At 36.1% G+C, this 18,694-nt stretch overlaps 1 protein-coding gene across 1 annotated transcript in view; it reads right to left on the bottom strand.

Moving 5' to 3' along the window:
* KDM4C (lysine demethylase 4C) overlaps window positions 1-18,694 on the bottom strand; it is a 249,926-nt gene that overhangs the window by 223,827 nt on the left and 7,405 nt on the right. Inside the window, exons 2-4 of the mRNA XM_058823279.1 lie at window positions 13,915-14,079; window positions 7,903-8,078; window positions 5,131-5,245 (exon numbers count right to left, since the gene is read on the bottom strand). Coding sequence (XP_058679262.1) covers window positions 5,131-5,245; window positions 7,903-8,078; window positions 13,915-14,058 — 435 coding nt within the window. The 5' untranslated portion in view covers window positions 14,059-14,079. The remainder of the gene's footprint in view (window positions 1-5,130; window positions 5,246-7,902; window positions 8,079-13,914; window positions 14,080-18,694) is intronic.

Here is an 18,694-nt window from a genome sequence, read left to right on the forward strand (position 1 = left end):
TTAAAGATGTTACATTACCTCACAGATATTTTTTTAATATTCAAAAACATTAAGTAAAATGCTTATATGATTTTAACATAAAATACTGATTCTTATTTTTACAGTAGTTGTATAACCAGTTTTAGATGTAGCAATTGCAATGTACACTAAAAAGATCCCAGCTGTAGAAGTTTTTTTAATAGGTCAATACATAGCCATACTTCTCAAATTTTAAGTATATTTTTGCAGGTTATACTATATTTAATAACAATTGTTGGAACAGCAGTACATATATTATTTGACCATGACATATATCTGGTAGTTTCTTACAAATACATGTAGACATTGTAATATTTTGTAAATATTTTGTATGAAAATACAAAATATTTATTCTCCTCAGAATATCACAGTACTACCAGAATATTATACTAATTTCAAAGGAATATGTCAAGATACTATTTCTAATTTATCCACATTTCTGATGGTAAATTCTTTAAAGAATACCTGTCATCAGTGACAACTGTACCACACAATCGAATACCTAGAAAAATTTTACTTTTTAGCAGTTTTCATTCTATAAGATAACAAACAGGCTTGAAACACCTTACCAATTACAGTCATTGCTACACATTTTACACTTACCTTGCACTTCCTTAGAGAAATATTATAAGGTACATAGTATTTATATAGAAGACTACTATTCCAATGTTCATTCATTTTGAAGGTGATTCAAACTTACTGTAAATTACTATAAAGAGTTTTTATTACTCTTTAACAGCCTTTGCATCTGCTTTTAATGCAATGTGGAGACAAAGTGAGACACTTGACAAGCATTTCTTATCTGAACACCTGCACACTTTGGAAGGAGTTGACCCATCGTTTTCCCAAAAACACAAAAAATTATGTTTATCTCAGCACATTGGTAGAAAGTGAAATTCACAGTTGAAAGTTCTAACCTCTTTGCAAATAAGAATAAGAAAAGCTTCAAATGCAACTATGTTTAATTGATTCTTAAGTACTTATAAAAGTGACACAATGCTAGTCTTTTCACTTTACTTAAACCAGTCAACACTATCATGATTTCTGTATGCATACATTATTACACACAGTCCTTTTTCAGTGTTTAATTTTTCCTTTGATCATCTCACAGATTCATCTCAATATTAATCTGGTGAACAAGGTATCAGTCGCACAACTAAGACTGAAGAGCCCTTATGGCTGATTGTAAAAAACCCCAAACTAAAGAGGAGTAAGAGACAGAGTGAAAGGAACAAAACTAACATTTGAGAAAAATTTGTGCTTGGTAACCCACTCCTCTCTCCACATAACCATTCACTACTATCAATGAATACAATAAAGATACTGCCAGGCTTTTACTGTGCCTTGGAAGTCATTAAAAAAGAGGAATAAAAATGCTACAAACAAAATCTCTACACCATAAACACACAGACTGGGAAATACAAACAATCTCCCTCATTAGATTGGTTTTACTTCTCATCATTTCTTAGTCATTGCTTTTTAAGCCCCCTTTTGAAGGGTGGGCAAGTAGATTCTTTGGAAATCACACTAGAACCTAAATTACTGCTCACATTGATCTCAATGATGAGTAGATCACAGAAAAGGACATAATAAATAGAAGGAAAATAATAATTTAGGTTGGAAAAGACCTTTAATATCATCCAAAACCACCATTAACTTGGCTCTGCCAAGGCTAAACCATGTTCGCAAGCGCCATACCTACAGGTCTTTTAAATACGCTCAGGGATGGTGACAAAGGGGCCCTGCTGAGCCTCATGCAGATGTCCTTAGCCCACAGATCTGTCCTATCTAGATTCCCCTGCAGAGCCTTCCTGCCCTCCAACAGAGCGACATCCCACCCAATTTGGCATCCTCTGGAAATTGACTGAGGGTGCACTCATACACATGATACCCCCACCTTATACATGGGACAAGGTAGAAATTAGGAATTGTCCTGTTAGGAGAAATAAAACTAAGAGGAGAAAAATGAAAGTAAAGTGTGTCTCTCAGACAGCAGCTGAGGAGAGTGGTGAGAGAGACACAAAACAGTATTTATACATGCTTCTTCCAAACATGGTTTTTCTCAGCAGAACAGCAGATGCCATTGTCAGCACTGAAGTCAGGCATGTTTTATGACTCACTACAAACTTTAAATTGGCCACTTTTCTTTGGAACTTCTTTTGAAACCAAGATTTCCACCCCTCCCCTCTAGCTAGATAAGTCCACATAGGGATCATGTCTTTTCTAAAGTTACCAACACAGACTAACTCCTACAAAGTACCATTAAATGTAACAGCAATTAGAATGCAAATAACAGAATAGTATTTCCAGCAAATCTTCAATCTTCTCAAATGATAGAATTTATTTTCTATAAAGCTCTATAGAGTGCAAAGAGCACTTGTTTTCGTAGATTATTTCCATATTCGTAAAGACTTAATCTGAGTACAAAGCTGCCAAATAATAATTCAGACATTTTAAACATATTCTGGAATAATCCAATACTACAGGGATAAAATTGAGCCATTGATGGCAGCTGTTAAAACTTCAAAGCATGCACTTATAGCTTTGTTTCTTTATTTCTTTGTTTTCACTTTGGTTTGGATTTTGGGGGGTCTTTTGGGCTTTTTTGGTGGGGTCTTTTTCTGTTTCATGTAACACAGCCTTTAGAAAATTTTGCCCCATCTTCTAAATCCCTCAGAACTTATCATCCTGTGGTCTAAAAAAGCAAATACTACAAAAGCTATAATTTCTCTGGCACAATGCCAACAAGGTGCTGGCTTTCACAAACTACAGTAATGGTTCTTAAATTATCTAAATAGTAAAAATCAAGGTTCCATCATGCTTCAAATACAAATGTCTCAATAAAAAATTGATTGTCACCAAGTGGAAAAGAAAATGTAATCGGTGAACTGTTAAACTGATTTACAGAGCACAGCAGTATTTCTCACTAATTTTGATGGCCCACATACACATAGGTGTCACATTTTCCTTAGGTTCCTAGTAGATTTTACCTGGAATTCTGCCAGATATTTACCTTAAGTGTAACATCTGTAACACACTATTTTCTACAATATGTATTTTGTAAAAAGTAAGCATTTGTTTTGTTTCTTGCAAATAAGCTGCCATGACAAACTAATCTCACCATACGCTTTCTCCTGAATGCTGCCCAAAAGGTCAATGAGCTGTGTTCATCTCCTTTTCCCAAACAAACACAATCCTGAAGGAAACTGAATGAAGACATGAGAACAATCTCAAATTTCAAACAAAATAGAAAAGATCCTTCTTAAGACTATCTTCAAGCACTACGACATGAAAAATATTAGTTGTGCAAGTACACCATCTGCTGGCCAAAAACTAACTGCAGTAAAATTATTCTGAGAGACAACATATTGATCAGCGGCACCGTAACTTTCTCACCGACACTTTGGTACCAGAGTATATTCCTCTTGTCCTTTAAACACCAAGTGGGTTGTACACCAACACTTGACTGTCACATTAAGTGCTCAATCTGTCACATTCCTTAATGTTAACTCCTTTCACTAATATTTCTCCTTTGTTATTTATTTTTAAATGATACCCATTTTATTATAGGCATCAAAGTTTCTTTATTCTACCTTTTATGCTTTCTTCCCCAGTCACTACAACCTTTAGTGCTTTGTTTCCTTCTCCTATGCACTTAACATCTGAGTTAGGATCCCTGAATGCTGCTTTTCTCACTTTCCTCTTTGATTTAACCTCCCTTCCTCATCTTTCCAAGAGTGTAATTCTGTAAGAAGGAGATCTCTGACCTTCACTTTGACCAATCAGCACTTTCAAATTGGGTATTACTGCATTCATTCTCTTTTCATTGGAAATTTTGTTCATGCAAGACTAAACTAGGATACTCAGGACAAAAAAAAAAACCACAATCCAAAAAAAAAGCATACCTTTCTAAAAAGTTATACCATAAGGCATTATCTACCAACAAAATAGACACAAAGATCAGAGAAGAAAAAGGGAAAGCTTCTATTTCTTGAAACACTTTTTCTGTGTCTTGTGTTGATCTTCACAAAGCAACAGCCATCTCAAATGTCTCTCCACAGAAACATTACGAATTAGAATCTTCAATTATTTTCTAAACGATTTCTTAAAGCAGCTATGCGGACACACAAGGGAATTTGAGTTTGCCTTCTCTAAACAACATACCATAGGACATTCTTAGCTGTCTTTCAAAGATCACGTAACTCAGTGCAAGAACTGAACTGCCTTAAGCCATATTGGCTGACTGTATTTATCTCTGGACAGTCTTCAATTTGTCTTCCGTGAAGAATTGTGAAACACCAGGAGAGCCCCAGACCATCTGCCAGAGCAAAATCATACTTTTTTTTCCTAATGATTGGAAAAGGCAGATACATAGAACATGAAATAACCCAACAACTTCACATATGGTACTTTCTTTTAATATATGTTTGCCCTGTATTTTTTAAATCCTCAAATATTTTCTGAAATGCTAATATATCTTCTCTTAGTCTCAATGCTTTAGAAATCTAGTTCCGGTCTTACTTACATAGCCTAATTGATATCAATGGCTATCTGTAATACTTTGGACAATGAGATCTGTTTTAAAAGTCCTTTTATCATCCATGGAGATCTTGGCAAGTTACCAGAAAAATTAATTTCTAATTGAGAGGTAAACAATATGAGTAAGTACATTTCCAGGAAACTGCAGGCATTCCAAGCATGAAGTACAGCTACCAATATTCCTCAGTAAAGAGATATAAAAGATTCCACCTTTAAATTTTAAAATAAAACTTTGTTAAAATATCTCTAAGTGTCCACAGATACACACAGGAAACATACATATTACAACATTAATAAACAAATAATTAGGAAGATATCTCAAAGTTCTGAAGAGTTTGAAGTGAAGAAAGGGAAGAGTCATGATCAGGAAGAGCAGCAATATTCTACTGTCTAAGGACAGAACTGTCTGACTCTTGCAGATGTAGAGTTAATTTCAATCTTGGAGGCTTTAAGGAATAACACAAAGATTTCAAAAGACAGATTCTCAGTCACAAAGCAAGAGTGTATCCTCTAAGTTGAGTAACCTTTCAAAGAGGGCTGGAAGGGATAAACTTCATAAAAAACTATGCATACTTCATCATAAATGCTCCCATTGATATCTGCTCCATAAATAGGTGCCACAAAAGTCAAGTTCTTCCAGTATTTACGCTCCAGATCTTCATAGTCTACATATCTTGGAGTGCGGTATCTGCAGAGAAAGAGTTAGGCAAAGGTTCATCACCATCTTTCAACAACTGCCTCTACAATGGACTATGCTTCTATGCCATGGACAATAGACTATGCTATGAACCTTCCAGATGAAGTCACTTCATTTCAAATTCTCTGAAATGGAAGAATTACCAGTTGTCCTGACTTCTTAGTTTCATGGTTAACCGTATCATGGAAACCTCCTACCTGACAGCTACCACCAACCCACACAATATTTGCTTCAGTCTCCTGCAGCAAATCAGCCCATTTACCAACCATCCTTAGCCTGAGCTCCTCCCTTTTATTTCTCTTCTGTAAAAAAAGACACATATGCAAAACACAATTAACAAGTATTTATTTTTTTCCTACCTCACTACCAGCTCTGCAAAAACTCAGATATAGGTCCGGTACAATCCTGTCTCAGAACAATGTAAACTAACTCAGCCATGCAGCCATCACAGGCAAAACCAATACTTTCTTCTTCCTGCCCCAGAAAACGCTTTCAAGAAAAGCTGTGTTTCAAACAGCTGATACCAAAAACTTCTACAATACAGAGAAAAGAAATATTTAAGAGGACTTTTCTTTTTACTCATTTATAGCAGCGCATGATACATAACACACATGCTTAAATATAATTATGTAAATACTTTTGAAAGGTTACTCATGTAGCCTTTCAAAATCTTGTGCGAACAAGAACAACACACTTCCAATAGAAACATCTATCAACAGCTGTGCCTCAGGATCCTTTGTCAGATCTCTGTATCTCCATATATAAGTCTGCAGAAAAGACAACATACTCCCCCTATTACTGCAACTCTAAAACTACAGTTTCATTGTAGAATTGCCAGTATGTTACACCTGAACAACTGGAAAGAAAATCCAAACATACAACACTGAGACCAAGTACATTTACATCATGTAATAACTCTGAACAGAGACCAAAAAAAACAAAGCTAAACACATCTTAACCAAAGCATTCTCAGCAACAGAATTGTTTTATTATTTCTAATGATAGCTCCAGAAATCAGATTGTATTTCTGTTGGGCTCTGAGTAATGCACACACATTAACTCCTTGATTACAGAATGTGGATATGTTCCTGTTTCCTAGGAGTCAAGTAGAGAAGCATTTTGGTTCAATGGAGAGCTGCAAATGTCTAAACAAATAAAAGATTAAATACATTAGACTGAGTACACTTGATCCTTTTAAAGGCAACTGTGATTTAATTTAGATGCTCATGGCCCTTCTCTCTTACCCAAAGGAAATAGGCTACATCCTAATGCTCAAGAAAAGTGTCTTTAACAGAGAAGTCATCTACTTTAAGGAACAAAATTATTTTTATGGGACTACAGCTCTCAGCTACTTGATAGTTCAAGAAATATCGACTACTGTAAGAGTGTCATAGAATGTTATGTGACACATTTTCTCAAGAGCAGTGACAAATATTTATAAAGACCTAGAGCTAGTAATAGACAGGAAGTCCTCCCAACTGTTCTACATTTGCATGCAAAATTAACTTGCCATCTGATTTCAGTAAAAACCATAAAAATTGAAATCGGACACGTTTCCAAAATATATTCCATTATGAATATAATAAACTTAACAAACACTATGATACACATGAAAAACTTCCCAGCACTTCTACATTAATCAATTATTTTAAGAAATTAGTGTACCTCAACTTATTAGGGGTTAATAAAATGTAAACTTTAACATCTATGAAAAAGTATTATTGAAAATCACATCAAATACCATTTGGTCATATGATTTACTCTCATCTCTAATATTTACTAAACAAATAATTTCAAGAACTACAAAAGAGGTTCCCATGGAACATTCAGTAAGCAGCCTCCTTAAAAGCTTTAGATGTCCTAGTTTTTCTCGATCTTGATAACACCTTCTATTCTTATACCTAATTTCTTAATTAACCTATAATAGAAACTTGCCTTCAAACTAAGGCAGTATTACCTTTCTCATTCAAGTATCTTTTCTTTCTAAGATCCTTTGACTCATATTCCAGAAACCACTTCCCCTCAGTTTTGAGGAGACAGTCAAGTAAAATATATTCTTTTTATGTGGCCAAAATGACAGGCAAGAATTCCTTCTGTCAATTCCCTCTTCTTGGAATGCTCAACAATTTGAAACATTGCAGTACAGTGCCTAGCCCTTCACAAACTTTTTTTCCCCTTTCCATAATATTCATCTTGCCATAACCATAACACTGACATTCACTAAGTACCATTGAGTTGTCTTAGATTAATGCAAAAGCTTCTGGATTGGTTATAAAAGATATTGGAGTTTTCAGAATTACATGGTGATAGGCCATTCTAGTATTTAGGAATTAAACATTAATAGGTGTAATTAAATTAAAACTCAGATACACATCTGTATCATCTTCACTATTTTCTATATCTTTTGGAAGACAAAGGAAAAAAAGGTAGACAGAAAGCATTACGTCTCGGGTTTTTCGGATGCTTTCTTGCTGCCATGGCATCAGATGCTTTCAACAACAAACACAAGCAATACTTACGCTGTGGTACCCTTCCATACCTTGAGAGACAGGGAAAAAAGTAAAAGAAATCACCAGCAGCCTTGCACAACTCAAAGAAACCACAACATGTGAAGATAAATATTAGTCTTAATAAGCAAGAGTACATACTTGTCACTGTTGGCTAAATTCCTGAACTCCTTCACTGTCATAGGCTTTTTCTGAATATTGTATTGTGTGAAAAGTCCAGACTGGCCAGTGACCATCTGTTGAATTGGAGCAGGAATCACCAAATCTTCAATATCATCATAATGCTTTCTCGGCTTCCATTCCTTTGGTGGGATAACCTGTACATACAGGAAACAAAATAGAATGGCACAGTTGCAATAACAATTCAAAACATCCTGGAAAAAAAATTGAAGAAACAGTTGAATATGCCCACATGATCAAAGGAACATTTCGGTACCAGCTGTCTCCCATTAACTGATACTGTAAGTACACCTAAACACTGTAAAAACGCATTCAGAACATGCCCAGTATCACCTCAATGCACAAGCAGCAACTCACCAATCTACAGCAATTCTTAGGCAATTGTGCAAAAATACATATTTATAATAACAGAGTTGATAAATTTTTTCCAATCAGAAAGCCTTATAACTGACAAATAGTTTGCAATCCATAACATCATATACATTTAGTGTTAAAAAAATGTATGGATGTTGCATTTGGAGATATAGTTTAGAGGTGAACATGCAGGTGCTAAGTAAAAAGTTGGGCTCAAGGATCTTAGATGTCTTTTCCATACCTAAAGATTCAAAGATATAAAATTTTTATCCTCAATTAAAATAAAAGTTCCTAAAAAACCTGTCAGCCCGCTGTCTAAACATTATTTGGTATAAACAGTATTCATAACTCTATTTTTTTAATGAAGAATGGAAAAATAGAGCTGTTTTAGATTTCTGGATCTGTTCAATTTACTCCCCATAAAACTACAGGGTACAGTTCTATTACAGTAAGCATGTGCACTAATTTAAATACATTAGCTTTTATAATTACATTATTTAATCCTCATAATTGAAGATTAAAGCTATGTGCAGATTAACCAGCTGTAAAGTTAATGCATTTATTTCAAACACCACAGAACTGCCCACAGTCTACGAAAACTCCTCAGCAGATTCTGAAGTGTTAGCAGAAGAAATTATTAAGAATTTCAAAGAAGCCTGTAGTCATACCAGTATTCTTTAACAGGCTGAGTAATTTTGAACATTTCTTGCACATATTATTTCAGCAGAAAATAATTAACTCTAGACACATCACTTCTAATCACTTCTAAAATAGAGCAACAAAAAAATTTTATATAGAAATTTTTTGGCTTGGTTTCATTTTTGAACTTCTACTTGCCCAAAGGCTTAATGACATGTTTTTGATCCACTCATTACTTTCATTCTTCTGCTAAGTTCAAATCAAATTTCCATGAACGGTGGCTTGGAAACTTTTAAAGTATCTTACAACAAAGTAGGACAGCTCTTATAAACATGCAACAATTTGAATAATTATTTCAAAATTTAGAGGTAGGTGTGAGAGATTGAAATTTTAAGGTTAAAGGCTTAAACATTGTTCTCAAGGGACTTCTTCCCCACTATGGTAAAACTCTATAAAGAAACTGTGCCCACTTGAGCCCACCCTTCTCTGAATATGCCTGGAACCTTGGACTGTGAGTTTAAGCACCTAAAGAAAGATAAGATACTATACTTCATCTGACATGATTGTTCAATTATCTCTGGTCTAGGGAGAAGTAAGCAAGGCAGAGGGAGAAGAAGGCATCCACAAGAAAGCCAAACCCAGCAGCTGTCCTGAAAATCAGCTCTGGTTAGGTTTTGGGTGGGGGACACCGTAGCCCACAGGCCCATCTGCTGAGGCCAGGTTTGCTCACACTCCCCTGTGGAGAGGAGGAGAAGTTTTGGGGGTGTAGCATAACCTCTGGGCATGAGTGGCATGAGAATGGTGAGTGAACACCCATTCTCCCTTACACTCAACTAGCTCAGTTGCAAATCCCCCCCACCCCTGGATGGCCGTATCCACAGGGCATTCATGTGAGAGGCAGCTGAGGAGGTGTCATAACCCAGCAAAAACCCTGAAGCACCCCCAGAGTCCTCCCTGAGGGAAAGGGATGCAACAGATCCAGAGTCTGTTGCAAGAGACAGTATCAAACTCGCCCCCACCACTGAGGTCAGCTACCTAGGCATTCACACCTGGTCCAAATGTATATTTATCTACTGAATTCTGTGGTTTTTGGGCAACCCTCACCACCAAGAAGACCAGAATAAGGTGGTGAAGATGGAAACCACAGTGGTGATATTTCTACTTAACCTGTCTCTCTGTCACTCTCTTTCTCTCCCCCTTTTTTTCTCTCCCCTCCTTTTCTACTTCTTTCTATCTCTCTCTCTCATATTTACTGTTAAACAAAATCCATACTTCTGACTTCAGCATATGCTCTTGTTTGCACCTCAATTCAGGCAGAGGTATCTCACTAACGAAGGGATCACAATGAGGCAGTCCTTAAGCTACACAGCTGGACTGGTTTCTTACAAACATTTTAGGATTCCATCTATAAGAGTCCATTAGAAATTTCACTATTTCATCTCTCCACGAAAGTTATAAAATTCTAAAACAGATGGATCCTAAGATCATTTGCTAGCTTTGGAAAACAATCACAAATAGGCATATTTTAATGTTAATGTATTCAAACAATCATAAGAAATCCAGTCAAGGCCATCAGGGCTAAAAGCACACAGCAAAAGTTAAACATCAAGCCAAAGGAAATTTATCTAATACTAACATACTTCCATAGCTAATGTTTTTATTTTACACATAAGCAGGTGTTTTTATTTAGTTTTTACACAAATGCAACTCCCTCTTTTCCTTCTCAGCATCCACAGGACTTCTGCTGTACAAAAACTATTTAGCAAGTGTCAGCGTTGCTTGCTTTTAGAGAAAAAGAATAATCCAATCATCTTGTGATTCCTACTTATTTCTTTCACAGAACATTTAAATTACACTCACATTAACAAAATATGAAATGTTAGTTTGGAAGCAGAGAAGTCATGCATTTAGAAAATATGCATAGAAATCAAATATGTGCATAGAGATTTCCATTTTCATGATTATTAAGCATGAAGTCAGAGGTTTGGCTCAAATACATGAATACTGAAAAGCAAAATTTGCATTATCTTATTTAGTTCAAGGTCAATGCGCTTTAAGCAATAAAAACATTTTTATGAATACGGGTTCAAAATATTCCTTCCAGCTAACTGGAGTATGTTTATTACTGTTATAATTGGAGTGCTGGTTAGAGAAGAGAATTCTGTGGGGATTGATACACAAAAAAAAGTTTTAAAAGAAGATAAAAATAAACTTTCTGCCCCAAAGAATTTGCATTTTCTAAGGAAGACAAGGACAAAGACTGAAGATGCTAATATATCATGTTCAAAGCAACACACAGCTAGCCAGTATAACAGCTGGAAATAATGACTAGGTCTCTGTGGTTTTACCACTGACCTGCCCCACTGAAGACTCTTCATATTTCCTTTAGTAAAAATAGCATCTTCTAAGTCAAGCAAGTTAGATTTATTCAGTGGGAGCAACCTAGATCAAATTCATCAATCACATTGTTGAATGCTCAAATATGAAAAGCAAAAACCTAAGGCAAGACTTTTCCATTTACATATTTATTTATTTATCAAAGATGCTAAGCATCTAAGCATACTACAGTACTAAGCATATTACTAAGCATACTAAGTATGCTCACTACACTATACTAAGCATACTATACTATATTAAGCATATTAGTATAGTGTAGTATCGTTTAGTGCAATAAACATACAGTTTTAGATAGGGATGTCTTATTATACCAGTCAATCTCCTGCATGAAGACTGCACGAAGATAGCAGAGTGCTATCAACACATACATTTCTGTTAAATCCTCTTTCATATACTACTGGTAATCTCCCATAGATCTGATTCTGAATGGCACTGGCTAATACTCCTATGTAACCATTACTCCCCAACTCATTTGAAAGTTGTTTTTCTTGCACTTGCCAGTATCTATTTTCAGCATAGTGTTCTGAAATTCTCTACTTGCTGGTGTGACTGCAAATCAATTTAACTCTTTTGCTCTTTATCAATGCAGTTTGAGTTTTCTAAACACTGCATTCTCTGCTAAAGACAACTAATCTATCAGTGTCCCTTGTTTGTCATTTGTCCTACTGTTTTCAGCCTTTGACTTCCTTTTTAAGTATAGAATCCTCTGTAACAGTAAGACTAAAATAGATTTTCTGTTCCCTAAGCTCATTTCAGACTTTCAAAAGTCTAATGGCAATTTTTTTGACAATTTGCTCAAGGGATGCCACAGTACATTATCTGCTTTGGCAATGGTTTGATATTGTTTGTCTGGTACCTTAATTACTTGTTTCAGACATAGTATTAGGAACTTCAATGGTGGTTGCAGTTTTTTAATATTTTATTTCCTATACTCCTTCCTTCAATATTTGCAAGTCTTACAGTCATTTCATCCCCATTTACACACACATGCTCTTCTACACAGGTAATAGGTCTTCTCCCTTTACACATTCACATTTAACCTAAAGTGTTTGGTATGCCTACCCTGATTGTGTTCTCTGTTTAGAGCTTAAATTACTGTTTCTGCAAAAACATATAATTCTTCTGGTAGTCATTACTCTTCTTGCATTCATACCTGAGATTGTACGCCCTGGACTTAAAAAAAAATTAGGTTCCCTGTAAGTCAATTTTCTATTACTATCAAAACTGATTTTTTTCCTGTTATTTTAAAGTTAATACCAAAAACTTAGAAAATGTCCCTTTATCTTTTGCAGCATTAATTTATTCACTTGATAAGATTTGTTTTAAAAATACTTAGTTGGTTAACTTTCATTTATAAATTTTTGAGATATTATCAAAATACAGTGAAAAAAAGAATATAAAATTCTCAAGATAACCTAGTAATTTGTTGAGAGTACCTGACCGACTGAAAACAGCAAGAGATGCTGTAACTGCTGTTCAACCAAGCAAGAAGATACCACAACAATGAAAGTCACTACTCAAGATTAAAGGACTGCAATGCATCATCCCCATATAGACAAACAAATTCCAGAACACAGCTGAACATAGGAAAAATTCAGCACATGCCTTCCACTGTTGCCTACTTATCACATTTCTACTTCTTTTGGCAGAGAAAATTTTGAGAATATAACCTATGAACTCTATCAGCTGAAATTAAAGAAAAAACAACCTACAAGGTTTTCAAAGAGTGAGGAGTTCAGTTTTGCTTTGTTTGACAGGAAGCAAGAGGCAGGAACAGGCAGGGGGGAAACCAAGGATTTCAAGTTTTGTTCCTCTTCACTCAGATTCTAAATGTCTTGACCATGCAACATTAGCTTCAAAACCCAGTGATGGGAGAGAGCTGCTCCCACAGAGTACTTAAAACAACTAAGCTGGTAATTCTAGATTTGCACTGGTTTCTGCTCGTTTGAAAAGGGGCAAAATGGACACAGCATAAACAATTATATGATCTATCACTAAATTACGTCAGACTGAACCTCTGACAATCCTTCTCTGATAGGGGAGGAACTCCTGCACTAAGGCCCTGGATGTGCCATTGTTCAAAGAGCAATACAGCCGCAGTTAGTGTGCCTGAAGTTCTCACTAACAAGAACAAGAAAACTATTTCCATTCAAACACTGCCTTACCATCTTTATGTTCACCATAATGAAGAGGGATTATTTGCTCCAGGAAAGTTTTACACAACCCCAAAACATCAAGTTCAACACCTGGTATATCAGGACTATCATTTATACTATCAACTCCCTGCTTTGTTCTGATTTGACCAAATATAGTTTGAATCTACTTAGAAAGAGATCCTTTTTTGCTATAGTAAACTTGTAAACAATTTTCAGTCAGAGAAAAAACACTACACAACACCTTCATTAGTCTGCATGAAATATCAGACACTGAAAGGCTCGTTCTTAAAATAGTAACAAATCATTAACTACTCCTTGAAAATAAATTGGAAAAAAAAATAAAAAGGTCAAGTTTGTAATCAGCAAAATACAAGTATTGGGAGATCAGGTATTAGGAGCATTTTTCTTCTTTGTTATACATGTTTACCTTTGCAACTCCAGCCCTATGAGCACCTTGTGATTCCATGTGTGCTAAGTATTTGTTGAATTCCCTGAATTCATCCATCGAAGGCCTAAAAGTCATGATTTTGCAGCTTGGGTTTGGAGGACTATCTGAGGTAACAGCAGCCATTCTGGTTCAATTTCAATCTACCTGTTAAAAAAAAATCATACACTGTTGAGAATAATCTGTAAAACCAATTCTGACATTCAGCATACATGGTTTCAAACAGAAAAAAATTATCTACAATTATCTGCCCAGGCTAATATAAAAGGCACAAAAGAAATGCTTATGTTTTATCCTTACTCCTTTGAGAATACTCAGCCTTTAGCCAGCACAAACACTACTGTAAAAGACAAGCACACAGTTCAGTCCATACCTCTGCTTTTACAGCATGTTTCCAAGTTAATCTAGGATCTTCCTTTGTAGATCCATCTGCACATTCTCTGTCTAGAGAGTTACATTACACAGGCATAACCCAGAATAACAAAGCTACATGTTTAATAAAATATCACTATTTCCATTCAGTAAATGGAGAAAAACAATGTACTGTCTAGCAGTAGCCAAATGCCAGAGCACCCATTAGAATAATTTATTCATTTTTTGCTGCAAGATAAGGATTAGGAGGAGAGCAAAGTAGGCTCAAAACTTTAAAGGGTATAAAGAAAACTGTATTAACAGAACTAAAAGAAAAAATAGTAAGAAATTAGAAAAAACCTTCATAACGCTTCTCCTTCCCCCAACTCTTCTTTCTTTTCCTGCTTACAACATAAAGAGACAAATCTGGTATTTTCAGTCAGTTTACCGCTTTTAAAATAATCTTTCTTCAGTTCACTCAGGGAGAGAAGTCTCTCCTGCCATGCCATGGAGACTTCTCCACAAGAAATAGTTCTCTCATGCTTTTAATTTTCATGAATTGCAGCCACCCAGAAATCCGCAATCATGAAGTTCTTCCCATGGTTTGGTAGTCTTCCCACAACTACCACCATGGGTCTCCTCAGTTTACTGGGGTGCAGTTTTAAGCATAAGCTGTTCTAGTATAGAACCAAAAGTTCTTTTATCTCTGGGAACGGAGGTTTTCTTCTCTCATCTTTGGGGTGAGGTTTCTCATTTCTCTCATATCTCTGTTCAAGCTCCTCATTAGATCACAGCTACTTCAACATCTGTTTGCTTCAACACTGGTGCTCCTGCTCATGGCTGTAGTTAGAACGCTACATCCTCCCAAATGCATTCCATGAGTTACAGGGAAAAAAAGTCTGTTTTATCAATTATACCTTCACCATAGCCTTACAAAAGAATTTCAGCCCAAGACTAAGGCATCTCCTCATTCTCCTCCCACATGGGATTTGACTCCTTCTTCACTGACCTTGGTGACTCCATGTTATTTTCTTTACGTGTCTTCACCCTTTCCTTTTTCTCTCACTTGGGAGAGGATTGATGCCTTCAACTTCAATCTGTGCACTAAAACAGTTAATATCTCACCCTGGCCTATAGATGGTTACATGACCTCTGCCAGGCAGCAGCCATTCTGGCGGCATGGCTGTTTCCTGGCCCCTGCCACGTTCAATTACAGCTGTGGGGCTGCTTTTCTGCACAGGGCTGCAGAGCCACCTCTGTTCTCAGCTGCATGATTTTCTGCAGTGCAGCAGAGCAGGGCCCGGCCCGGCCGCATGGGCCCCGCAGCAGAGCAGGGCCCGGCCCGGCCAGGCCGCATGGGCCCCACAGCAGAGCAGGGCCCGGCCCGGCCAGCGTCCAGTAACCTGTTCGAAGGCCGGAAGCAAGAAAGTTTTTCCCAGGGCTTGTTCATCTTTAAGTGTGATTTCACAAAGGCATATTGAGCTCTCTTAAGTGGTTTAACGGGGTGTCAATATTCAAAACTAGCCAGCTGATTGGTTCTGCCAGGTCCAAAGGAAGCTCCTAAGGTCCTTACAGGGAATCACTTCCATAGCTGATGATTTTTTTTTCCTTAACTAAGAATTAAACTACATTAAACCATGACAACCAATTATTCACTTCCCACTCACACTGCGAATACAGAGGAAGAGCACTTGGATTTTCTAGCTCTCACTATCAGCAGTTTAACAACAGGACTATATTCCCGCTCATTCTTTGAAAACTTCAACAGAGAAAAAAAGCAAGAAAGCTATACACATAAAATCAGCATTTCCTCTGATTTCCATTTCTACATTAAGATTGACTAAAAGCAAAAGTTATTTCCATTTCATTCACCAGGATACAGTACTCATGAAAGGACTGAACTTTAGGCAAGTGACAGATAAACATTACCTTCGGATCAGAAGATGCTGCAATTCCCAAGTATAAATCACCATGTGCTATCTGCCATTCACAAAATTCTTCACCAACCTTACAAAAAACTGCTTTTTTGTAATTTCTTCCGACATGCTCTGATCAGATCTGTGGTTACCTCAACCCTTCATGCCAAACTGGCAATTAAATACCACACAGCTGATCACATTTCCCCCATCCATAATGAGATTGGAAGGAGAATCAGTGAAAAAGTAAAAATTCACGAGTTAAGAACAGCTTAATAATTAAAACTAAGTAAAAATTATTTTTATTTATTATTATCATAGAGAGAGAGAGATAAAAAAGCCCAGGTGATAGATAATACAAACTGTCATCAGCCACCCTTCTGGGTAACTCATCCATGTTATATCCTGGGCATGCCATTCTGTGGTATTGAACAGCCCTTCGGCCAGTCTGGGTCACCTCCCTCACAGGTTTTTGTGCATCTCCTTACTCTCAGTGCAAAACACTGAGAAGTACCTGATTAAGCACTATCTGGCAACAACCAAAACATCAGTGTGTTATCAGCATTATCCTCATACTGAATCCCAAACACAGCCCCTACCAGCTAAACACACAAGTTAGTATTAATTCTGCCAACTCATATGAGTACACAGTATCACGTCACCAGCATCACCTTTCCCTTTCCCATAACAGATGAAACACATTTCCAAAAGCATAACTTGATTTACCAATTAACTTGCAGTTATTATGTAAACACATGAAATTAAATTATCTATATAGAAAGTCAGTGTCAAAAGGAAACCTCTTACCAGCCATTTAATCCTCATTTTCTCTGTAGGTGAAGAGCATAAGAAATCGCAGTGCCTGTATTCATTCCTATAGGCTTCAAGCTCTCTCTTCTTTGGAATTAATATTTTTAATGTGAAAGGGTAAAAGTTTGAAATATTTCATATATTCCTTATGCAAAAGGGTAATGAGACAAAAAAAAAATCGATATCTAAGTGGTTCAGCCATGAGAAAAGCTGCAGGATTATTTTTGCCAATGTCTGATTTCAAGAACCAGGCATAACAATTTATGCAATAATAAGAAAGTTATCATTGCATAAATTACCATGATAAAAATTTCTCTTAACCAAAACTTCTCACCAAAATACACCAGTTTTAATGATAAGCTGCTCTAGAAGCAGTCATATACCAAATCAACTGAATATATCCTAGTGCTTTGACACAATGAAGAAATTCAGTTAATTTAAGGGTTGGTAATTGATCTAATAAACTATGATTAACTCACGCTGTCACAATCACACCTCGGCATTCTTGCCTGACTACCAGACTCTTAAAATCCTGTTTGCGAAGATACTCACAACATTATTCCCTTTTCTCTCTATCTAACTAAGTACACACTCAAGCATGTAACACACTGCACTGTGAGGAAACTCAATCTGTATCACAAGCAGAATTAATAAATTTCAACTAATTATGAACACATGTGTAGAGTATTAGAAATGCCGAATTTTTGCCCAGCTTCATTGCAGTGTAAAAAAAACAAATCCTGCCCTTCACAGATCTTATTTCTACCATCTACCATCTATCTTAGGGTCCAGGCCCCTAAACAATGAGCATACAGACCAGACAGCTGTATTACTTTCAGTAGAAATAAACTATTCAATCCATGCTTTTGTGTAACCTTCTTCCTCAGTTAAAAACACCTTCTCATTATCTTACTGAGTAAAGCACAATGTTTGCAAGAACTCCTGAATATTCTTAAGAATATTCAACCATATAACATCTTTCAATCAGGCAGCACAAAGATCATAAAGGCTATGAAGAATTTGCTATGCTAGAAGTCCATTAGATGTTTCTACTAATTTTATGGTTTCTTAGTAACTCATCATCTTCTTTATAACTATGATCTATCAGTTGTAACTTCTTATCTGTTTTACAATTTCATTATTGCATTTCTTCATTACAGCACCAATGTGAAACAGTAGGCAAGAGGTAAGTACTGAGCTACAATGTCTAAATTTAACACAAAAAATAACACTATGCTACAAACTAATCAGAAAATGTTGGCCTTCCAATTCAATTCTATTAACTTCTAACGCAACATGCAATTCTTTCAAGGACTTTGTGGAATTCCGGAGTCCTACATTCTTTCTCCAAACAATGCCTACTTTTGGTATTTTTCTCACACACAAAAACTCAGTTATATCCTAGCCAAATCATTAGGACAAGAGAGCATAATATATACTCCAGTGTCATAGTAAAGAGGCTTCAGAGGCAGACAAAATCACAATTACTAGGAGACTATTCTAACACAAAATCTGCACTGCAATCATACTACTGCTGACTTAATTATTGCACTTAGGTGTATATGTAACTACTTATTTTGTGATAAGCTGTACAATCTAAGAAATAAAACTTCCAGAGCTTCTAATGACTACTACACAATGAAAATGTCAAATTATTAGTAAATCCAAAGTTATAAAAACAAGGC

Source organism: Ammospiza caudacuta, chromosome Z (genome assembly GCF_027887145.1).
Source record: "Ammospiza caudacuta isolate bAmmCau1 chromosome Z, bAmmCau1.pri, whole genome shotgun sequence".
NCBI lineage: Eukaryota > Metazoa > Chordata > Aves > Passeriformes > Passerellidae > Ammospiza > Ammospiza caudacuta.